Source organism: Macaca fascicularis, chromosome 15 (genome assembly GCF_037993035.2).
Source record: "Macaca fascicularis isolate 582-1 chromosome 15, T2T-MFA8v1.1".
Taxonomy (NCBI): domain Eukaryota; kingdom Metazoa; phylum Chordata; class Mammalia; order Primates; family Cercopithecidae; genus Macaca; species Macaca fascicularis.
The window spans coordinates 60,452,155-60,477,497 of NC_088389.1; the positions used below are offsets into that span (position 1 = coordinate 60,452,155).

General features: G+C 38.1%; 1 protein-coding gene across 4 annotated transcripts in view; it reads right to left on the reverse strand.

Moving 5' to 3' along the window:
- Positions 1-2,915: 2,915 nt before the first annotated feature.
- The window catches only part of NCBP1 (nuclear cap binding protein subunit 1), a 37,500-nt gene continuing 15,072 nt past the window's right edge, over positions 2,916-25,343 (reverse strand). For all 4 annotated transcript variants that reach the window (XM_074017022.1, XM_005581240.5, XM_074017023.1 and 1 more), the window contains 15 exons: positions 23,620-23,717; positions 22,854-22,917; positions 21,330-21,440; positions 19,968-20,032; positions 19,148-19,210; positions 18,827-18,901; positions 16,187-16,290; positions 13,863-13,985; positions 12,760-12,862; positions 11,859-11,952; positions 10,450-10,553; positions 7,961-8,075; positions 5,878-6,006; positions 4,847-4,960; positions 2,916-3,456 (listed from right to left, as the gene is read on the reverse strand). In XM_074017022.1, the coding sequence (XP_073873123.1) occupies positions 3,343-3,456; positions 4,847-4,960; positions 5,878-6,006; positions 7,961-8,075; positions 10,450-10,553; positions 11,859-11,952; positions 12,760-12,862; positions 13,863-13,985; positions 16,187-16,290; positions 18,827-18,901; positions 19,148-19,210; positions 19,968-20,032; positions 21,330-21,440; positions 22,854-22,917; positions 23,620-23,717 (1,476 nt within the window). In that variant the 3' untranslated portion in view covers positions 2,916-3,342. The remainder of the gene's footprint in view (positions 3,457-4,846; positions 4,961-5,877; positions 6,007-7,960; positions 8,076-10,449; positions 10,554-11,858; positions 11,953-12,759; positions 12,863-13,862; positions 13,986-16,186; positions 16,291-18,826; positions 18,902-19,147; positions 19,211-19,967; positions 20,033-21,329; positions 21,441-22,853; positions 22,918-23,619; positions 23,718-25,343) is intronic.

Sequence of the window (25,343 nt, forward strand, 5' to 3'; positions counted from 1 at the left end):
TTTAGTGAAATTTTCCCGTATCTTGTCAAAACAATTATTGGGTCTAGGGATTTTTTTTTTGACAAAAACAAATTCCAGTTAAAATGACTAGATACTTTCAAATTGTTTGACATGACATTTTATCCTACAAATAGAATAAGAAGTTTAAACATTTGTTTTTTCCTCTAGTGGAGATGCTTGGAGAAAGGGTAAGTCGAAAAAAGTCATGTCCAAATAATTGAGACTACACAGAAATGTTTATGCATTTTTCAAGTTTGATTTTTTTTAAACACCTTCACACTCGATTAATATGTGCTATGCTAAATATTACAGCTCAGTAAAAACTGATTCTGAATGGGCAGCAAGATGTTTCTGGGGAAAAAAGCTTTCAGCTTGATGACAACAGAGTAACTAGGGGTTCAGGTTGCTGTAAGAGCATTGTGGGGGGAAAGGAGCTCTTGGACCAAGTGGATCTAGGTTCAGATTCCACTTACTAGCTGTGGACCCTGGGTAAATTACTCCAAAAGCCTGTTTTTATCTGTTAAGAGGGCATAATCATCTCTCAAAGGATTGTCTGAAGTAGTTAATAGGGTGAACCTATAGCACCTGGCACATAATAACCACTAGTTAAAGAGCATGTATTATTATCAAGGCCACTATATTACAGAAAATAGATCTGTGTGGTTAAGGGATGCTTCTATTCACCCTTTACACCCTTATCAGTTTAAGACAATCCTGGTATCCAGACATCACTAACAGCTAAATCTGCTCTACACAGGTTGGCAAGGCCCCTTCCTCATCTTTCATTTTCAAGTGTAATTATAAATTAGGAAAACAGTATGTTTACTCTGACAAAAGCATGTTAAATTGCACCAACACAATTTAACAGAGCATTTATTGCAAGGTATGATGTACAGTGACATGCCATCTTTTGTCTGTATGAACTTCATTAGTGGGGACAGCAACTGTTGAATGTTTGCTCTTACACACCTTTATTTCTTCAAAACTCAATTCCTAGTTCAGTTTTTCCATACACTTAAGCTGCTAGACTGGGACAGAGCAGGATCACATCAGCGAACAGCTGTTAAAAGCAACCATTATACATGAAGAGAGGACCAAGAGAAAAGAAATTAAAACCTACAAATTTCTCTAGAATGTGGATCAAACATAACTAGCCACACTTTTCAGTACATTGGGAAAAGATTACAAAGCAGTTTCAAGTCAAAGCTACCAATCCCTTAAAGGTTATCCTTTGGTTGAGACAGGAGTCATTTTAAACTACAGTTGACTCTTGAACATGGGGTTAGCAATGCCGACACCCTGCACAAAAATTTGCATATAACTTTTGACTCCCCCAAAATTTAACCACCAATAGCCCACTGCTGACTGGAGACTTAGCAGTAACAGTTTATTAACTCATTTTGTATGTTATATGCTATATTCTTTTTTTTTTTTTTGAGACAAGAGTCTTGCTCTGTCGCCCAGGCTGGAGTGCAGTGGCACGATCTTGGCTCACTGCAACCTCCACCTCCCAGGTTCAAGCGATTCTCCTGTCTCAGCCTCCTGAGTAGCTGGGACTACAGACACATGCCACCACGCCTGGCTAATTTTTTTGTATTTTTTAGTAGAGACAGGGTTTCACCGTGTTAGCCAGGATGGTCTGGATCTCCTGAACTTGTAATCCGCCCGCCTCGGCCTCCCAAAGTGCTGGGATTACAGGCATGAGCCACTGCGCCCAGCCCATATGCTATATTATTATGAAAATACAGAAAAAATAAAATCATAAGAAAAAATATATTTACTATTTAATAAGTAGAAGTGGATCATCATAAAGGTCTTCATCCTCATCATCTTCATGTCGAGCAGGCTGAGGAAGACAAGGGGCTGGTCTTGCCATCTCAGGGGTGGAAGAAAACCCATGTGTAAGGGGACCCACACAGTTCAAACCCATGTTGTTCAGGGGTCAATTGTAATTATATATAATTACACAGTTTGTGCTGTGCTTAAGCAATGGGAAGGAGAAACAGTATAAATGAGAATATTTAGCCAAGAACCTGGTTTTAGTTTTACTAACCCACCACGCAACCTGGATTTTTCTGAATATTTTGTATTTTGTCTTAAATAGTATGGTATTTAAAAATCCTAGGAATTCCAGTCTATTAAGTGGACCACATTCTGTAGCCACTCAAATGTATGGTAAACCAAAGCGAAAATATATCAAAATATGCAAAACGCTTAATGCATCATCAACTTGGGATGTAGTAAAAAAAATTATACCTATTTTGTGCAAATGCACAACACCACTACCAGTAGTTGTAGGATTACTGGTAATTTTTTTCTAAGGTTTAATGAAAAAAGTCTAAAAATCCTGTAAATTTGGAATGTCAGACAATTCCTCATACTTGTGTATTATTTTACAAACAGCTGTCATTTCAGCATCAACACCATACAGGAAACAAGCTCAGGACTTCGTAGTTTTTTGGATCAGGATCCATATAAACAAAATCTAAACTCACATCTAATTCAGGGTATGGTTTCAGTCAATCTGACCACTTCTACATCCACTTTAGTATTCTGTAACTCACTACAAGACCTTGGACAAATAACCCAGAGGCTAGAGGAAGTGAGTAGATGCTCTAAGATAATGGTGACCAAACCTGGAATCACCTGGGGAAACTAAGGATTACTGAGGATGTCTGCGTTCCACCCTCAGACGGTGGTTTAAATTTCAAAATAACTTGAAAAATTCCCAGGTGATTTACATTAAGACAAATTTGAGAACTACTCTTCCAACTAGTAACACTTTTACTAACAAGTCGTGTCTTAAGATACTACTTAAAAATACTTTGAAGAGAAAATTTCAAATGGAGAACACCTTCAGTAAGAAACAACCAGTTTTAGAGTAGAGTGAGATGATAAATCATGAAATGCCGAAGTTTAAAAACCATACTTTTAGTTTTATTTCAGCCATGTTAAGTTATCCCCGAGCTGTGAAAAGTTATGCTACTGGGTAGCTGGGTAAACCCATCAGTTCTATATACTATGTAAGGTTGACCTCTAGTGTTTCACATACCTCAAACCAATTATTGTGTGCCTTAAGGAGAAAAAAATACCAAACTGATCACAGAGAAGTTGTATCTGTCACATATATAATACATCATGGTCATCGTCACATTACTGCCATTAGGACGTATTTGCTTTTCAGGGCAATTAAAAGTAATGCCATGTTATCCACTGTCCTCTTCCCCCTTTGTTTCCTTTAAGAAGTGAAAAGATACTACAAGAAAGCAAGCATTCAAACCATCAAAAAATAAGACAAATTATTTTAAGATATTAAAAAAAAACTTGACGAAAAAACGACCCTTAGGCCTGCAGGGCACAGAACTGCTGGAACACGGCCAAGATATGAGGGTCTAATTCAGCAGTGAAGAGGAGGTTCTCCAGGGTCACCATGTACTGTTGGATTATCTGGTGATGCTGTGGACACAGAAAAGGGGGTAGTTAGGTCAGGAAAAAGCACATAAGCAATCTTGTTGAACATTTCCTTCAGCAGCCCACCCACGCTGCAGAATGATGAAAAAAGGAAGGGAAAAAAAGTGCTGATAGGAATAATGGACCCCTAAAAGTCCCTAACAAAAAAAAAAAAAAAAAAAAGGGAAATGAAAAAAATGAATGCTCAATAGCTTTTTAAAAAATCCAGTTCTTACCAACTTCATGTACATAGAATTCATGATTCAAGGCAGTGGCAGCAGTGCCTGCTTGCTGCTAGTACTATTACAGACTAGGCTCAGCTGGCTCACTCCCCAATCAGGGCATAATACATTATGACTTCTTAAAAAGCAGCCAGACAAGGACTAACTGGAAGATAAACAGTCAGAAAATGAAATACACTTTTTTCTATGTGTTCCTCTATAAGCCTTGAAAACACTCAGAGATTCCTGTAGGACTAGAGACTGTTAAAGCTTTTAAAACTGGCAGTAACTAAAATCAGAGGGAATCCCTATTTGGAGGCTCAAATAATTGAACTTAGAGTGACTTCTACATTAATCATTCTTCTAGAATGAACAAATGAAGATTTAGGGGAGTAGTGTCTGAAGACACAATGAATTAGCTCCACTCTCCTATATACCTTTAACTTAAATCTAGGTGAGAATAGGTGCTGGCATTTTGCTTTTGCAGAGGGACCCTTGGGAGCTTACCTTGATTCTGTGTACAATTTACCACCTGAACCTTGGATTTTTAGGGACTTATAAATCCAATTACTGTCCTCTTGATATTTTTGTCCTCTACATTTCATATTACAGCTAGGATCCCCAGCACAGAAAATGGTAATTAGGAGACTGGGCACCATGGCTCATGCCTGTAATCCCAGCAGCACTTTGGGAGGTGGAGGCAGATCGCCTGAGGTCAGGAGTTTGAGACTAGCCTGACCAACATGGTGAAACCCTGTCCCTACTAAAAATACAAAAATTAGCCGGGAGTGGTGATGGGCACCTGTAATCCCAGCAATGTGGGAGGCTGAGGCAGGAGAATCACTTAAACCTAGGAGGTGGAGGTTGCAGTAAGCTGAGATCGTGTCACTGCACTCCAGCCTGGGCAACAGAGTGAGACGCCATCTCAAAAAAAAAAAGGTGAGGCGGGGGTGTGTGGGGGGGGGTGGCGATGCGATTAGGAATCTAAGTGGTATAGAATCAGTTTAAGCCTAAATATTCTGATGAGCAATGGTAGCAGCAAATGGACATGAGCTAAAGGGTCTAAAGGTACTACATAGCCTCCTAACAAATTTGACAAGGATTTTTTTTTTAATGAAAAATCTTTGTGGCTGAGAATAGTATTGTTTATTATCTAATCAAAGTTCCCCACATACCTGTAGGAAGATCTGCTGTAGCCTCTCTATACAGTTCTTATACCACGGTGTTAATACACTGGTCCCATCAGTTTCGCATCGTACTAAGTGCTCAGTCAAGATCATGATAAACCGCTGGAAAGGGAGAAGTTAAGGTAGTACTAGAGATAGAATCTTACACTTCAGAAAAAAATTCATGACAAAGAAACCCCAAAGTATTGCTTGTTCTACCCTGTCTTTGTGGTGTGTGTGCCTAACTTTTATCATTCATTAAGTCAACCTAGAAAGGCAGACTGGTAATAACATGAGTTGGTACGTCCTTCCTGGCAATACATAAAGACCTTTAATGATCTTAAATTACTTATCCTAGTAATATTACTTCCTGGCATCTATTCTAATGAAATAATCAGAAATGTTAACAGGAATCTGCATTAAAATGTTCATGGAAGGAAAATGATCAGCAATGAGGAATGATTAAACGAGACATATATAACAAAAGCAACCCACAATTTTTTTTTCAAGCATGGAGAAATGCTCATGCAAGAATACTAAGTAAACAGCAGAGAAACTCAGAAACATACATGGTTGCCTCTGAGTATTTTATTTCCTTCCTAAATTTTTATTTTTAATCTCTTCTATAAATGTGATTTCCTTTTACAATGAAAAATAACTTTTTTTTTTTTTTTTTTTTTTGTTTGTTTTTTGAGACGGAGTCTCGCTCTGTCGCCCAGGCTGGAGTGCAGTGGCACGATCTCGGCTCACTGCAAGCTCCGCCTCCTGGGTTTACGCCATTCTCCTGCCTCAGCCTCCTGAGTAGCTGGGACTACAGGCGCCTGCCACCGTGCCCGGCTAATTTTTTGTATTTTTAGTAGAGACGGGGTTTCACCGTGGTCTCGATCTCCTGACCTTGTGATCCGCCCGCCTCGGCCTCCCAAAGTGCTGGGATTACAGGCGTGAGCCACCGCGCCCGGCCAAAAAATAACATTTTTAAAAACTAAAACTAAAGAAACGTATTGTTTCCTTTTATGTATAAATGTCCCAAGCCAAGATACCTGAAATATGACGAGGAAAAGATTCTTTTGTTCACTCTGAGCAGATTCCACTTTTTCTTGAAGTCTTTCTATTTGTTCCTCAAGAACCCCATCTTTCCTGTCACTGCTTCTGTCATCATCATCACTTCGCTACAGAAGGCAAAGGAACAAAAGGAAAATACCATTTTGATTCTAGTGTGTTAAATCTCCTCCAGGGGAAGCATTTTATTGTGTCTGGCCAAATGTTAAGACTTATATTCTACAGTGAAAGTAGCCCCCACTCTGCCACCCACACACATATACCTCAAAGTCCTGTTGTGGTTCAGAGACACTGTCTTCTCACTCAGAAATACCATGGGTTCTTATCTAGACCAGGGAAATTTAGTGGCACTTGTCTTGGTAACAACATGGGGGACTTGGCTACAATTTATCACTATTTGACCATTTGAGCAGTAACAACAGGGAGACGGCCTGCTAATCATTAATCTCCTAATGGGCCATATAGAAAAACTGAGCAAGTCCTACGGGCCAAGCCTGCTCATTCTTGTTATAATTTAGAAATGGCTACAGCCGACATAAAATAATTCAAAGTGGGCCATTTAAGACTTTCTGCTGGCAATGATGGGCTCAATACACTCCCGTAAAGCTTTAATAATTCCCCCCCTCCAGCTCACTCTGAAGAGTTTATAGAATTTTTTTTTTTTTTAAAGGAAAAGAAAAACAAGGCATGGTTTATTTCCATTTTACAGAGAAAGGAACAGGCTGAGAGGTTAGATGACTTTCCCAGCATCACCCAGCCAGAAAGTGGCAGAGCCAGAACGTGGCTCTAGGTGTTACATACCAAGGTACTTTCAGCAAGAAGTGGCATCACTGAATCTAGAAAGCCTGGCAATTCTTTGAGGTAATACTTAACTGCTAAGGCCCCAGCTACTGATCTCCTCCTCTCCGCTTTAAGCAAAATTATCAAAACCCTGCTCTCGGATTTCACAGAATCTTACTTTTCTCTCTATAAACACAGCCTATTTATGAGGTCTGCTTTATGTTCTAGACACGTGGGTACATGACTCTCCTTTCCTAACACCACTCAAAGGTAAGGTTCTAGAGCACTACTACCTAATAGACCTTTTTTCAATGGGGCCAATGATATAAATATGTGTGGCCTGTTAGGACGGCAACGACACGTTACTACTGAGCACCTCAAATATGATTGTGTGACCAAAGAACTGAATTTTAAATTGTATTTAATTTTAACTAAACTAAAATAGTCACATGCAGCTAGTAGCTACTGTGTCGGACAGCACATTTCTAGAAACAGTGTGGCATGAGAGAAAGTCTCTGGAGTCTGATAAACTTGTGTCAGAACCTAGCTCTGGTCATTTACCAGCTATGCAACCTACTAGCTATGCTACTTAACTTCTCTGTGTCTCACTTTATAACATCTACAAAATGAGATGACACCATTTACCTTACAGTATTTTAGGTCTGTGTTTATATCCATATATGTATACATATATGTCTACACGGAGACTTGTACTCAAACTTGCTAAAGGTTCCTGTAGGGCACTAAACTCAACTTTTTTTTTTTTTCACCTTCTACTATGATAAATACACATAACACTGGAAAATACTTTCATAAGGAAGAGTATCATGTTAAGTCACTCACGGCTTCCCTCCAAAATGGCTAAAATACTAAATTAATACTACGAGAAGTATTATGTTAACTTGGGAATGACTGCCCCATTCCTCCTCACAGTATGGGGAAAGTATAAGTATCTATAGTCTTCTCCCTCTTCCCCCAGAGACTCCTATAGAAATACAAGTGTCCTCTTCCCTTCTGCTACTTCCCTTGTGCAAACATGAGGCTGACCCAGAGATGGTAAACTATGGAAAGTGAAGTTTGTGGCTTCCTGAACTGGTTCATCATGCAGTGTAACAGCACACAACACACTACCTGCTCCCTCCTCCTCTTCTGCTTCTGCAAACAGCTCTGCATTAATTTGGGCTCAGAAAAAAATGAAATACCATCACGATAATGAACTCTGAATCCTCTCCAGAGTTTCTGGTATATTTTCTTTAACTATTTACAAGTTTACACAAAACTTACCCGTTTGTGTTGCCTAGCAAGTTTCTCTTTAGCTTCTTCCAGCTCTTTCTGGATCTTCAGGACATGTTTGTTCATCTTACGAATTGTAGAGTGCAAGATTTCCCAAACGAACAATCTTAAAGAAATATGGCATTTGGTTATTGTATGTCAAGCTATGGTTATAGAAAATAAAACCTTTCAACCTTTATGATCTATTCATTCTTAACAGCTGATACAGCCTTCTGTCCTCTGGGCTGAATTAGTCATATTTCTCCAGCAATACTTATGAATTGGTCTTTTATTGTAAATTGTGCAAATATCCATCTTCACACCCATTAGATTCAGGTGAGTCCCCTGAGGGCAGTACTGTGTAGTCATTTTTCTTATTTCCATCCCTTACTAGAGGTATATACTCACTGAATTGAAATGGCAAACTATGATGGACACTAACATTAAAAATGGAAATACATTTTTCCTCTCCTAAATGTAAACACTATGTGTAGAAATTTTCTCAAAATGGTGACCTAACCTGAGACTGATTGTACATGCTTTACACTATTTACACTTTAGCACACACTCAGGCAATTATTCTCTTGGAACCTTTAAGAAACTCATTAGTTGATAATAGGTATCAACTGATAGGCTCTAAGAATGAGATAATTATATGTCAGCTTTCTTACTAGCAAATACATACTAAGATCACTTTGTAGGTGCTTCAAAATGTTTGTTGCATAAGTGTTTCTTTTCTTTTCTTTTTTTTTTTTTTTAAAGTAACTTCTTAGCTACTTTTGTGTCTATAAACTAGGTCTCCTAACCCAGCACAGAATAGTACAGTTGGCTCTTGAACAATACAGGTCCGAACTGTGCAGGTCCATTTACACATGGGTTTTCTTCCACCTGAGACAACAAGACCAACGCCTCCTCTTCCTCAGCCTACTCAATGTGAAGATAATGAAGATGAAGACCTTTATGATGATCCACTCTCACTTCATGAATGATGTTTCCTCTCTTATGATTTATTGTAAGAATACAGAATATTAACACAACACAAATATGTGTTAATCGACTACGTTATCACTAAGGCTTCTGGTCAACAGGCTACTAGTTAAATTTTCCATGCAGTTAAAAGTTCCATGCAGATTTTTGACTGTGTGGGGGTGGGGTAGGTGGGGGGAAGTCGGTGTCTCTAACCCCTGATGTTGTTCAAGGGTCAACTGTACTTCCTTCTACAAATTTTGACCCAAATAATAGTTTAAGTGGAAGATAATAAAACAATCTGTTCATAAAACTCCAAGTCTAGAATGTTACGAAACAGGACAAAAGAGCAGAGCACTTTAACTCTGAAGGGGGTGGACTGTAGTCAGGGAAAGGTTTGCAGAGTTACAAATATTTGAGCTAGGTGTTAAAAGAACAGATGGAGCTGCTGAGCACTACACAGATTCCAGAATGCCTGGTTTGAATGCTGGCTCTGTGTTTAGTTGTGTGACTTTGGGCAGGCTAAAGCACTCTGTGACACTTCCCTATTCTGTAAAATGTGGACAATAATGGAACCTCCTCTATGGTGATGCGGTAAGGATAAAATGAACTGAAAATGTAAATCACTCAGGACAACGGTTAACACATACTCGGGTGGTTAGTTTTCTGGAGTTTACAAATCTGAAAATGTCCTTCTGTTGTCTTTATTTGTGAAGGCCAACCTGGCTGGTATGACAACCTTAGATCATACCTTATCACCCTAACAATTCAGTATATTTCAGATCAGTGTCCTCTGGCAATAACAGATACAGTGGAAAAGTTAAAGGTTGTGATGGATTTTTATGTTTTTACAAGTAATTTGCTTTAGTTTCCTGCTTTGTGTCAACTCCTGCTGTCCTGGTCCTATCAACTGTAAAGTCTGTGAACTTCACAAATAAGAACCAAACAGCAAAAACTCTTTCCTTTAGGGGGAATGAGTGCAGAATGAGTCTTCTGCATTAAACCTAAGATTATGACTGTGGTGACAACCCCTTTTCCCCCATCCCTCAGGCGTCTTGGTAATCACCAAGCCTTCCCAGATACCTCCATGATTTAATCTACTTTGACTTTGGTTTCTCCTACTTCCTGGTGTGCATTCCAGGTGCCATCCCCACAGAAGCTGGAACACTTCCTGATTTCCATCTGGACTAGCTGAGACTCTGCACATAGCTGGCTCTTGCTAGTTTTCTCTCCCAACAGTCTGGATCCTTCAACAGGACTTCTACTTCACTAGCTTAGTCTTGATTCAACTTAAGAGAGTCCCTGCTAAGAGATGCTGCAACTTAAGAGAGTCCCTGCTAAGAGCCCCTGCTAAGAGATGCAGGCTGTGTATGTTTCCACTGTCTAGGAATTTTTGCCATGTCCAATCCGACCAGACTGGATCACAGTATATTAATATCAACCTGGTTTGGACCAGAATTTGAAGCTTATGTATAAGAGACCACACATATATCAATTCTTAGAGAACACAAGTTTCATAAAATAATTCATATTACCTGGTAAAGTCACGAGACAGTTCTGAAGAGAAGATCCAATTTGCTACTGCAGCACAATCAACTATTTGTGTACGAATCATCTTATCCACTAGTACAGCAATCATCTACAATGAGAGAAGAATTATTCAAGTAAATCACACACACACATACACACGTATATGTGCCACGACACTGCTACCATAAAAGTAAAATAGGAGGGCTAGGGCTATAAAATCTAGTTTTGATGGCTGTAGAACTGATTGATCAATTTGACCATTAGGTCTTTTTTTTTTGGAGACAGAGTCTTGTTCTGTCACCCAGGCTGGAGTGGAGGGGCACGATCTCGGCTCACTGCAACCTCCACCTCCTAGGTTCAAGCAATTCTCCTGCCTCAACCTCCTGAGTAGCTGAGATTACAGGTGTGCACCACCATGCCCGGCTAATTTTTGTTATTTTAGTATAGACAGGGTTTCACTCTGTGGCCTAGGCTGGTCTCAAACACCTGGCTTCAAGTGATCCACTCACCTCAGCTTCCCAAAGCACTGGGATTACCGGTAAGAGCCACCGCGCCCTGCCTGATCATTAGATCTTAAGATTTATTCTTCCCTTTGCTTTGCTCTAGCACTACAAGAAACAGGTTGACTAAACAAAAACTCTGAATGGTAACAGTTAAAATTTGAAAAAACTGGCCAGGCATGGTGGCTCACACCTGTAATCCAGCACTTTGGGAGGCCGAGGCGGGTAGATCACCTGAGGTCAGGAGTTCAAGACCAGCCTGGCCAACACGGTGAAACCCCATCTCTACTAAAAATACAAAAATTAGCCAGATGTGGTGGTGGATGCCTGTAATCCCAGCTACTCGGGAGGCTGAGGCAGGGCAATCACTTGAACCCGGGAGGCAGAGGTTGCAGTGAGCCAAGATCACACCACTGTACTCCAGCCTGGGTGACAGAGTGAGACTCTGTCTCCAAAAAAAAAAAAAAATTTAAATTTCAGTTACTAATACCTATTCAAAAAAATATATAATTTCGAGGAACCTCAGAAGTTAAATGTAAAACAATGTTTTATCATTAAAAACTCAACTGTTTTATGAAATTTATTTAAATGTTTCTTTGTAATACACAATATATATCAAGGTTTGAGAAATCTGGAGCTTGTATTTAGAAATTGGATAGACTAGATAAACTTCTTGCTGAACATTTAAAATATGTTGAGATATTATAGTTCAAAACCAAATCACAATAATGCTTGCTCTTTCAAGAATGAATCAAACATCATTACTCCCATAGCACTGAAAGAATTAGATCTAAAAACCATTATCTAGGCAGAGTCAAATTTCATGTTTTACAAACAAAACAGTAGTAATTAACGGCCTTATTTTTATACCTATATAATCAGAGCTTCAACATGTCTAATTAAATAATTTTTACCTGTGGATGGTTCCTCCAGACCTCAAACATAACTCTTAGCACATGTAACTTCCCTTCATCACTTTCAGCTAGGGTTTTGAAGACTTCATGAAACCTTTTGATAATGGTGGGAAAAAAATATCATATATACTTATTCGTTAAACATTTCAGTGTTTTCAAAGCCTTTTCAATGTTACTCAATTTATAATGCAATATGCAAATGCAAAATAACTGTAAGTATTAACCATTAAGGATGCAAAAAGTGTGATTAGAGATTCATAGTTTTTAAGGAAGCTGTCACAAAATCTCAAGACATTTACAATATACTACCGTTAGCCCAGGGCTACAGTTTATAAGAATAGGTAAGGACTAAGGAACTGTCTTCAAACATGGTGGAATATTCAAACTGCATCTTCTGTGGGAACCCTGCAAGTAACATAAAGCCTTGGAGGCAGAGATGGGGTGAGATGTTCAGTTTCTCTGCTTGGTTGGAGGAAAATCTATGTGCTCTTTCTTCCTTTGGACCCTGTCTAACAAGTTAAAAATATCTGTCTTTAGATGTCAACCTTTGGGTGGCTCCCAACAATGTAGCTGATTCTAATTTCTTCTTACATTGCTTGGCAAAGATACTTAGCGTGGGAACTTCCAACTGCATATGACTGTCCTAAAAATCTAGGTTTTTCACTACTTTAAATGTCTATATGAAAAAAAGCGCTTACCATGTACATATGCCAACTGTACAAACAGACTGATGGAAGCCTTAGGATACAGATTTTAGCTACCACAAACCCAAACCCACTGTATCCAATTATACATTATTAAGATCTTCATATTCAACAATCTTAGGTAAAAATTACTATACCACTGGTGTTCATGAAGCAAAGTTCCAAACCCTCAAGAAAGGCTCTGTACTCATACATACTTTGCAAGAGCACTGAAGGAGTGGCTGAATGATTTGGCTGCCAAGTGTAGCAGAGTCTGTACAAAGACTTCTATTTTCAATGGGTTAAAACTGAATCCTTCATCTGAAAAATATTTTATAATAAAATAGAAAAATGTAAGTACAGCAATCCCTTGGTGCCTTACCTCAAATGCTAAATAGATGGTACGCTCACATCTATACACAGATATTTGTGTAATGTTTTTTAGTTCTAATAAACAATAAAAGACCGTCACTGATTTCAAATACTGCAAATATGAAACCACATGTAATTTTAATTCTTAGTTTTATGTGACTGTCTTAATTCTATCATCCATTCCTTGAAAAAAGAAAAATCACACAGGTTTCCTTATTCATAGTCTCTATTATATTAATACCAAAAAACCCCCCAAAAAACAAAAAAACCCAGCAAACCCTTAACACTTAAGCTTTTATCTTAAGATGTCTGACAATGTCTAAATTTAATGCCATCATTTTGGCTTATGCTTTCTAAACTCATTTTCTCTAATATCATAACACAAGTTTCTTAGAGATATCCAAACAAAATCCCAGTAATAAATATCCAAAGGTCACTAATATCTTATTTTGATGAAGTAGTTTTTCTATGTACATATCCATTTATTGATTCAGGCAACTGTATAAATTATTTTGTCAATTTTCCCACTCTTGCCCAGAAAAACCCCTAGGATTCTGGTTGGAATTACATGGTATATAACTGAGTAAATGTTAAGCATTATTATTCTAATAGCTTGACTTGGAGAAAATGTCGAACTTTATAATACACCAAGTCTTTCTATTCAGGAAGCTATGGTGAAAGCAGGGGTTAAAAATCCTTGAATGGTAACATATTTCACTTTGTATTTACGATGAAGTTTATATTCTTAAGGAAGGTATTATCACAGAAATGTTAGGATCTCTTTTTATATAAGGGGAAAACACCTGGGATGCTAAGAACAACTAACAGTCTGAACAGGTCAAACAGATACAGATATACTGCTTTAAGCGCATCATGTTGCCAGAGTTATGTTTATGCTTTAACTTGGCCTATACATAGTTCCACTCAAGAAATACTGAATTCCACTTACCGTCATCATCATCCTGGTTGGGATTTGGTACATCTTTCAGAATGCTGAAGATTTCATCATTGGTTGCCTTACTTTTAAAGGCAACTGCTAAACAGAGGGCAACAGAATGTCCAGGAAGAGAATCTAAACACAGAATTGGGGGTAAGGGGAATGACAGATCAGGTTTCAAGACTATTCTAACGAATAGTTAAATAACTGAGAAAAAATTTTTTAAATTCTTCCTTTCAAAATAGGATGCTCTTTATCCCAAGGTCAATATTTAATCTGTATAAAAGTACCACATGTGGAAGCTTTTTCTAATAGGTTAATGGTTTTTCACCTAAAAAGGGACAATTCTCATTTCAACAATTCCTTAAGGACACTTAGCTAAGTAAAATTTAGAGTACAAGGTGCTGATCATCCTCAAGATGAATGGTAAGGAGAAGAGTGGACACAGTTAAACTGTCTTTTAATGCCCTCAACTCTCCCGGGCTCAAAAGCCCAGAACCAACGTACTTCTCTTTCATTTTGCCAACACCCATTTCCTCTTTCTTTCCTTGGGACCATGGAAACGAAGTCTCAGCCTCAACAAGGTAATGGCTGCCAAGTTTAGAGAGGTTTTTGTTTTTGTACTTTTCTTTTTTTGCTGAATCCACAAGTTTGAATCTATGTAAGTCAGATGCTCATGTGATAGGACTCCTTGTATTTACTATTGGTATCAGTTAAGTCCTTATTATAAAAATTTGTGCTAATATACACCGTAAGGCATCACCAGAGCAACAAGAAATCTGCTTTTAATGTAAGGTAGACAAAGAGGTAACAAAAAAGGCAATCCTGTCATAGAGTACGAGTTACTGGAATGAATGAAGTAAATTACAACAGTCACGTGAGGATGGTCATATTACACCTGCTGTGAGCTTTTTCTCTAAAAGAAAGAAGGCGAAGAAAAACAGAATCCCCTGTCACCAGTCTACATTCCAGCTGGAGAACCAAGATATTCACATTAGACACAGCCAGGGAGCAATACAAAACTGGCTTACTAAAGGTTAAAAAGTATTTACAGCTATTGAGCTTGGGCTAGAATCTAGAAGGAGAAAAGCAAGTGGAGCTAGAAAGGACTTTCCAGACTGGGGTAATAGCAAAGCCAAGAACAAACAGTATGGAAAAAATAAAAAAGGACATGGACCTGGGAGAAGTAGAGGCCCATGTCGGGAGAAGTGAAAAATAACAAAGTAGGAACAATGGTTATGAAGGCCTTGAAATGTTAGGCTGAGTTATTCCTATGGGGAAAAAGAAAGCTTAATCTTCAACAAAAGTCTGAGCTTTCTGACAGCAAAGACTGTACTTTATCATTCTCGGAACGAGTACAAGACAAAACTCAAAACCTGGCACTTCTAAGTGCTGCATGAACCTTTGATCTGCCAAAAAGCACAGTGGCTAAGAGCATGGCCACTCAGCAGTGCACCTACGCCTGAATTTGGGCTCCACCACTCAGAAGCAATCTCATTCTAGTTTGACCTCTTGGAAGCCATTTCCTCATTGTAGTTTTGATAATCATATCTATTTTTCAGAGTTGACATAATTAAATAGGAAATGTACCAGGACCAACACAGTTTATTTCAAAGGAAACAGGTACAATCACAGACAGAGGTGGAGAAACAGGCATATGGTATGAAAAGCAAGGAACAGCAGATAGTTGTGAGATGCAAAGAACCTCTACACAACATGAAATGGAAGGATCATGGAGGGGCTGTGTTAAGTGTAATCTGCAAAGGATAAGTTGGAAAAAACTCCACACCTAACTCCACCAGTGATCAACAATGTATAATACTCTACCTACATTAAGTGTAAATACTGTGCAAAGGGCAAAATGGCACATCAAATTACACTCCCTGATTTATGGTGCAATTTCAGAGATTATGTGACCAAAAGGTAAGAAAATAATAATTAAGAATTTACTTTTAAAGGCATACTGCCACAGAATATGTACATCTATGTTCTCAATACCACACCTGAAAAAGATAATTAATTCAAGTAATCTCCATCACCATGACAAATACGCATTTGCAGTTTAGTAAGATCTAACTATAAATTCATCTTGCTATACTTAACACATTCAAAAGAGAAAGAAAAGATAAGCCAGTAGTAATTAATTTTATCACAACCAAATCCTCAAAATGATGACAGGGCAAATAAAACAGTGGCTAATGCTAGACTACCCTTCGAATACAGGAAATATAAACCCCAAGAAAAGAAAAAGTTCAATTTCTCCACTTTAAACAACTAATTTAAATATATTTGAACTGGTACCTTTTAAAGACAGAGGGATTTGTTTCATTACTTACTGCTACTTTCATCTCCATACTTGTAAATGCAGGTTGGGTTTGCAGGACATAGAGCTGAGAAGGTAGGAGGAACAATATCTAATATACGCTGATGGTAAGACAACCTACAATACAAATAACAGCCTCAGAAAATATCTTTTATCAGTCCCATTCTTTGGTAACACCCAACTTACCTAGAAAGTCACAATCTCCAACAACTTGAACTCAGCTGACAACCAAGAGTGAAAGGAAAAAAAATCCTTTGAGTTTTTGTCTAAGGCAGCACACCAAATCTCAGGCATACTGCGGAACTTACTGGCTTGCAACTGAAGTATGGGTGAGTGAGCTCATGAGCCTGGTGGCCAAGGATGTGGGGTGATGATGGGGTGTGGTGAAGATGACAGTCCGTACACTTTGGAGACTGGCTACATTGTATCAAATAAATAAATATTGAGGATAATGGGAGCCAAGTTTCTTACTGCCTGAGAAGGTATTTACAAACCATGGTAGAGAAGAAGTGTAGAAATAAGGTATTGAGTTGGAAATTGAGGCATATATACACACAGGTGGACATAAAAATAGTTATGGATGGATGGATGTGTGTCCACCAAGAGGCTTAGAACCAATGACACCCCAATGGCAATGAGCATATCAAGTGCCCAGATCTTGGCTCCTAAATACCGTATTCCATTAGTCCTTTACTAATTAGTCCTTTACTAACAGAATATGGTATTTAGGAGAAATACGCAAGATGATCCTAAACATGTTGTTCTAGAAAATAAGGAAATGCTCAATGAATGGCGGGGGACATTAAAAACAAAGACAAAAACAAAAAACAGAGAGAGCTTACCGGGACTCCTCATGTACATATCAGGGACAATTTGGGCATCAAAATAAATGATCCTCATAGTTTATAACCCAGCGAATGAAATATAAATTAATTAGTCCCCACTGATATATAAATAAAGGAATAAATAAATGGGGGAGAAAGGACAGCTCTTACAGAAGGCCCATTAATAAATGCAGAAAAAATAATGGAATGAGAAAATCATCACTTGGCAACCATCTTACTGGTAGCTGCTAAAAGCAGGATGGAGATCTGATGAAGAACAGAGTAAGAGTAAAACTTCAAAATATCTCCCACAAAATACTGATCAATTCTACTAAAGAGAAAAATGGTGAGGTTAAGGTAGAGAAAGCTGGCAGATATTGACATGACCAGGTGGATCAAGATTAACATCACCAGGGGTGGGAATCATGTGCCTCTAGATGTGACACACCAAGAGCATTAACAATTTAAGACCTCAATTTGCTCATGAGAAATATCAGAGCAATCCAAGTAAGGTCTAGACTCTTTCAAACTGGTATAAACACAAAGAGAGAAAAATAATAAGTGTTCAAGACTGAAGGAATCTGAGAGAATGACAACTCAACACTACACATATACCTGGATAAGATTCCAGACCAGGCCGGGCGCAGTGGCTCACACCTGTAATCCCAGCACTTTGGGAGGCTCGGGCGGGTGGATCACGAGGTCAGGAGATTGAGACCATCCCGGCTAACACAGTGAAACTCCATCTCTACTAAAACTACAAAAAATTAACCAGGCATGGTGGCGGGCGCCTTTAGTCCCAGCTACTTGGGAGGCTGAGGCAGGAGAATGGCGTGAACATGGGAGGCGGAGCTTGCAGTGAGTGGAGATCGCGCGCCACTGCACTCCAGCCTGGGTGACAGAGTGAGACTCTGTCTCCAAAAAAAAAAAAAAAAAAAAAAAATTATAGACTAGACAGGAAATACAGACGTTGGGATGGCTGGCAAAATTTCAGCAGCACCTGTGAATTCTGTGGTAGGATTGTATCAGAGCTAATTTCCTGATCTAGAAGGCTGTATGCTTGCTAGGTAGGAGAGTGGTTTTGTTTTGGGAAGATATGTAATGGAACATTAAAGGATAATGGGCTGTTACATCAGCTGGGTATGCAGCTGATTCTCAAAGGAAAACCAACATAACGGGTCTCTAGAGAGAGAGGAAAAGGGAGTGAGCATGAGAGCAAACATGATAAAATGTTAATAGCTACGGAATCTAGGTGAACAGGATACAGAATTCTTGGTACTGTTGTGCCAACTTTTCTATAAATCTGAATTCATTTCATATATAACATCCTTTTTTTTTTTATTTTATTTTTTTGAGATGAGAGTATCACTCTGTCGGCCAGGCTGCAGTGCAAAGGCGCAATCTTGGCTCAAGCGACTCTCCTGCCTCAGCCTCCCAAGTAGCTGGGATTACAGGTATGTGCCACCACGCCTAATTTTTATATTTTTAGTAGAGACAGGGTTTCCTCATGTTGGCCATGCTGGTCTGAACTCCGACATCATGCGATCCACCTGCCTTGGCCTCCCAAAGTGCTGGATTAGAGGGGTGAGCCACTGCGCCCAGCCTGTAACATCTTTAAAAGAACTTACCAGCTTAAATTCACATGGGATCTGTATGGCATGGTTGCCTAATTTTTTTAGCCTAAATCTTGATTAAAAATGGGATGGAAGATGAGTAAGTAGATTTTGAATCCAATATTCTGAACACATATGACAAGTGCAGAGAAGAGAAAGAAATCCTCCCAAAGAAGTTAAAAGACCTAAACAAAGGAGAAGACACAAAAAACTTACCTCATACATTTTTCTAGAACTTCTCTTACAAACTTTGGTTTGGGACTTTCAGGATCTTGACTAAGACAATCTGACCTAAGGAGGAAATGTAGTTTTATCAATTCTTATGTATCATCTGCACTTACACTCATTTGTACTATAATTATCTGTGAACTTATAGCAACTTACAAGTTTTAAGTTACAATTGCACTTGTAACTATTTGTACTTAACTACAAATAGTTTCCAAGAAATTAAATATTTCAGTCACTTTTATGTTACAGTTTTAAAAATTAGCAGTTTTTTGACTACAGAAAAGTAGGATAAAACACACCATCACTTACCAATCTTCCCAGCTCCAACGGAACTGGAAGTTACTCAGATGATGAGAAAACCAATTGATAAACCTATGTAGACAAGGGGTGGTGGGGAGAGAAAAAGGAAGAATGGCTGGGATTTAGAACAGAAACTTATATAAGCCTTCAAACAGATAAAACCCGATTTTACAGAGTTAATGAAAAGCATATTCCCCTACATGCAGCTGTATCTTCTGCAAACTGTCTTTATCCTTTTTAGGTCAATGACAGATACAATTCTAGTATCTGTTTTGTGTGGGCACCTAACGTGTTTATTATTTAATTCTCACAACTTCCAAGGTACGTATTATTTTCCTCATATAAACGATGATGAAACTGAAGAGAAAAAAAAGATGAAATTGTAGGCCAGGTACAGTGGCTCATGCCTGTAATCCCAGCTACCAAGGATGGAGGCTAAGGCAGGCGGATTGCTTGAGCCCACAAGTTCAAGGTTATAATGAGTTATGCTCATCCCACTGCACTCCAGCCTGGGTGACTGACAGAGCAAGACCCTATCTCAAATAAAAAAAAGAAATTGCAGATAGAACATTTTATAAATGGCAGAGCCAAAGTATAGTCTTTGATACCTGACTAGAGAATGAAATTAAAGAAAACCATAGCATGGACATCAAAAAACGTAATGTTACATTAAACAAGTATGAGTCTGGTTATTGTACAAAGGTTATTTTGGGAGGCAAGAAAAAAAACTAAACATGGAAATTCTTAAAAATGTCTTGATCAAATTCCTTTATGAAGTACAGGAAGTAAAAGCTGCTAACTCAGCTCAGCAGTAAAGCAATTACTGTACCTGTCTACACAGGTAGTGTTCATTGTGTCCAAACGCATGTATAGCATTTCAGTTGCCTGTGCAAGCTGTGAATTTAGGATAAGGAAAACTATTCTCCACTTTTACCCCAAATAAGTTGTAATAGACAAGAATAGAAATAAAACATTTCAAGTCTTTATAATGATTAATAATGTTGAACATCTTTTCATACAATCGATCTTGTTTTTAATTTTTTTTTTTACAGCTTTGAAATATCAGTGATGTATAATTAATCTGACCTCTACACACTCGTGAAATCAAGATAATATTTTCACCGGATCCCAAATTTCCCCACGCTCCTCCATACGCACAGGCATACATTGTTTCATTGTGCTTAGCAGAAATTGCATTTTTTTTTTTTTTAAACAAACGAGGTTTGTGGCAACCCTGCAACAAGCAAGTCTACTGGCACCATTTTTCCAATGGCATATGCTTGCTTCATGTCTGTGTCACATACTGGTAATTCTTACAATAAAGCAAGCTTTTCCATTATTATTAATTGCTGCAATCCCATAATAAAACTTTAAAAAATAAAAAGCTGCTTTCAATGGATGGGCAAAGACAGTGGTTTTTTGAGATGGAATCCACTCCTTGGAACATTGCTGAATGACAACAAAGGATTTAGAATATCATAGAAACCGGCCGGGCGCGGTGGCTCAAGCCTGTAATCCCAGCACTTTGGGAGGCCGAGGCGAGCGGATCACGAGGTCAGGAGATCGAGACCATCCTGGCTAACACAGTGAAACCCCGTCTCTACTAAAAATACAAAAAGAAATTAGCCGGGCGTGGTGGCGGGCGCCTGTAGTCCCAGCTACTCAGGAGGCTGAGGCAGGAGAATGGCGTGAACCCGGGAGGCGGAGCTTGCAGTGAGCCGAGATCGCGCCACTGCACTCCAGTCTGGGCGACAGAGCGAGACTCCGTCTCAAAAAAAAAAAAAAAAAAAAGAATATCATAGAAACCTAGCTAATAAATCAGTGGCAGGGTCTGAGAAGATTAATTCCAACTCTGAAAGTAGTTCTACTGTGGGAAAAATGCTGTATCAAACAGCAAGCATCACATGCTTCAGAGAAATCTTTTGTGAGAGGAAAAGTCAATCTAGGCAACAAATTTCATTGTTGTCTATTTTTGAACTTTCTGACCCAAACAGTGAAGCATGTATCTACATATTTATAGGTACATATGTATTTACAGACATAAAAATACATACATGTAATACACACACACATAACACACTTCAAAAGCCACATTTTTTACCTACAAAATTTAAACCCAAAAGCAGAAATATTTAATAATCTTTTAAGACCCGGCCAAAGAGATTAAGTTTAAAAACAAAGGAAAGGATACAACTTGGGGTAGAGAGCCAGGTTGAAGTTTGCACAGTTCAATGAGGAGTGTTGTGTACATCACATCAATGTGAGGGGGTGCTGGAAGTTGAAACAGCTCTGCAAAGATCACCTACAAAAGTATCATGAGTCATAATTCAATCCAACTGCTATCTTTGCACTTCTATTAGAAAGACCTTAACATTCTAAATCTGAGCTCTAACTCCATGGCATTCATAATGAAAATGGAATTACTTTTTTTTTTTTTTTTTTTTTTTTTGAGATGGAGTCTCGCTCTGTCGCCCAGGCTGGAGTGCAGAGGCACAATTTCAGCTCACTGCAGCCTTGACCTTGACCTCCTAGGCTCAAGTGATCCTCCCACATCAACCTCCCAAGTAGCTGGGACTACAGGTGCATGCCACCATAGCTAGCTCTTTTTTTTTTTTCTGTATTTTTAGTGGAGACAGGATTTTGCCATGTTGCCCAGGCTGGTCTCAAACTCCTGAGCTCAAGCTATCAGCCTGCCTTAGCCCCCCAAATTGCTGGAAATATAGGTATAAGCCACTGAGCCTGGTCCATGAATACTTTAATATAAAGAAATAATGCAGTGGGATGGGCACAGTGGCTCACGCCTGTAATACCAGCACCTTGGGAGCCCAAGGCGGGCAGATCACAAGGTCAGGAGTTCAAGACCAGCCTGGCCAATATGGTGAAACCTGTCTCTACTAAAAATACAAAAATTAGCCGGGCGTGGTGGTGTGCACCTGTAGTCCCAGCTACTCGGGAGGCTGAGGCAGAAGAATCGCTTGAATCCAGGCAGCAGAGGCTGCAGTGAGCCAAGATCACACCACTGCACTCCAGCCTGGGCAACAGAGCAAGACCCCGTCTCAAAAAAAAAAAAAAAATGCAGTTAACAGTTTGACTCACATGTCAAATGAACACTTTTTTTTTGATATACATCTCTATAATGTATTCAACTGTATACTAACATCAACCTTTTGTATGAGTTAATATGAAGTCAAAAGTGTTGCTACTCTATTTCTAAACTGCTTGGCTCTTTAGATTTCTAAGTATAAATGATGATTCATCTATACTTGGTATTACAGGAAATAATACACTAACCAAGTTTATGCTAGTACTGAGAAGCCAGATAAACACAACTAAAGATACGTTATTTATCTAAAATGGTATTTTAAAGTATTTAAGCCACTTATACGTCTGTTAAGTAGACAACGTATTAACAGAGCTAGAGGTAACTTACATTATCCACAACAACGATCCATGAATGAAGACATACTATATAAATAGCTTATAGGCAACTCAAAATTCCATTTGGCTACTGCTTTCAATCTCCTTTTTTCTCTTTCCTAACATGGCTAATAGAGCACCAAAACTAACAGCAATTTCCTCGCTTCTCTGTTAATTTTGAATGCCAGACAAGTAGCAATAAATAAATAAATAAATAAATAAGCCAAGAGTAGATTATACTTTAAAGGCAACAGAAAGATTCTGAAATTCAGAAACACGTTCCACATGGAATGCATACCTCAACTATGTGGTAGTTCAAGGGGATCTTGTTCTTCCCTGGATAGCTCACTAACTGTGCAGCACTATAAAAAGTGTAATTTAAGTTTAATAAGTATACGAAGACACATGAAAAGTCAAATAAGCAGTTTCAAAAGCAATGTGTTTAGATATAAGCAGAGAAAAATCTTCTTTGAAATGTCCTAGATTTCAGTTACTTCATTTAACTATGGCATAAATTATTCTGTCTACCACAAGGAAAATCTTTAATGCATCCAAAATTTCTTGAAAGATCAAAAGGAGTCTAGGTAATAATACTAAGGAAGCATATTCAGATGTACTAACCTAAAGAAGTTTTAATAGAGTAGATCACTCTCAAAATACTATACTCATTTCCACTTTAAAATCTAAACCAAACTTTCCAAAGTTTAAGAAAATTTTATTAAAAAAAAAACCTCCAAAGTTTGGGTGTTTTGAAAACAGAGCAAAATCACTCATATCCAAACCCAAAATAACTTGCCACTCAAGCTCTCCATAGCATATGCTAAATATCCACACCAAAAAGACTGGCATCATAGGCATATTACTATAAAGCACCTTGAAAAGTACTATATAAGGGTGAAGAGCCTCAAGAAAGTAATGCAAGTGTTTTTAGAAATTGATTTTAGCGAGACAGGGAGTCAGGAGGATAAAATTTTCTTACACTCTCAACACACATTTTGCTCTTACTGAATCATCAAAATTGCTGCTTTCTCTCCCTTCTAAGAGTACTATGGAAAGAACCTTACCAAGTCTTCCTTTCCTTCCAGTGGGACTTAATGATGCAGTGAAGATTCTCTTCTATTACAAATCTTTCCACTGAATGACTCCCTGGCATGACAGGACCCTGGAAAGAAAACCAAATGTGTACACTACAGGCCTAGAACACAGATTTCTTTCACTTATTCAACAAATACTGGAGAGACTATTATGTTCCAGGCACTATACTGGGTGGTAGGGATAAAAGTTCTGAAGTGTTAAAGCTCTGTATTTCAGTAAATTCCATTGCCATGTTCACTTATATCCCAGAGTATCAGCTGTAGTGTTTCTTCTACTACATCTCATACCTAACCATACAACCACTGCCTACTTTACACACCAATTATTATACGAAACTAAATAACTTTGGATAATACAAGCCTTACAGAGTTTATTTTTTAAACCAAGAGAGTGAATTATTTCCATTAGTAACTATGGAGACAGAAAATTCTATTCAAATACCACATACCCATAAAAAATCATGCATGAATTGAAAGATACCCATAATATATCATCTAAGCTTAAAACATATTCCCTACATGGCATTATTTCATTCTTAAGTATATTCACAGCAAACAGGTTCAAAAAACACAAAATAGACCTTTAATAATGACTTTTGGATGATTTTAATCTTTTTTTTTTTTTTTTTACAATTTCTAATGTTTTTTAATAAACAACTTGTAAAAGGCCAGAACAAAAACAAAATCCTGTTCGTTTTGAGAGTAACAAGTATTTTATATATTTATACTCTTCTAGCAAGGGATGGACATGCACCTTACAGAGGTGATACCAATTAAATATAAATACAGGAGAAAAAAATTTTGAGGTCCCATTCTAGTTTCCCTTGCACACACACACACACAAAATATCTGATCACAAACATAAGCAGTCTTAAATGTAAACCAGATTTTCAGTTAAATATATCTAAGTAGATCACTACAAAATTTTGACTAAAGTATTTGGTTACTTATGGAATATAGCAAAGAGGGCAGCTGATAATTTTGTATATGTAACTGACTAATTTTTATTCTGAAATAGATTACATATATACTAAATTCCTACTGGTCATAAGCACTTTACCACAGGACAGAAAAGAGACAATAGGAGAAAGAAACTCAAATTTGACTTTAGGTGGTAATATTAATTTTTATGGCAATAGTTTTCAACTGGGGGTAATTTTGCCCTCATGGGGACCTATTGCACTCTCTGGTGATATTTTTGGTTGTCAAAACTGAGGCAGGGAGACTGCTATTGGCATTTAGATGGTAGAGGTCAGGGATACCACTGAGCATCTTACAATACACAGGATAGCACCCACAATGAAAATTGTAAGTTTTCTTAATTGTACAATATACAATTTTAATAGTACAATGGCTGCCAGGAAACTTGACTTTGAAATAAAGAATATGTATATTAAAAACGATAAAGTCAGCTTAGACTAATCTTTGGAATTTTTTAATTAAAAATACTTTAAATATTTGTTTTCAAATAATCATACAATACGAATAATCACAAGACAGGCTGTGTTGCCTAAAGAAAGAGGGACCATATCTAAAACTAGGTGCTTTTCTTGAGAAATAACCTTATCAAGTATAATTATGGCCAAGTGCAGTGGCTCATGCCTGTAAGCCCAGCACTTTGGGAAAATGAGGTGGGCGAATTGCTTGAGCCCAGGAGTTCGAGACCAGCCAGGGCAACATGGTGAAACCCCAAC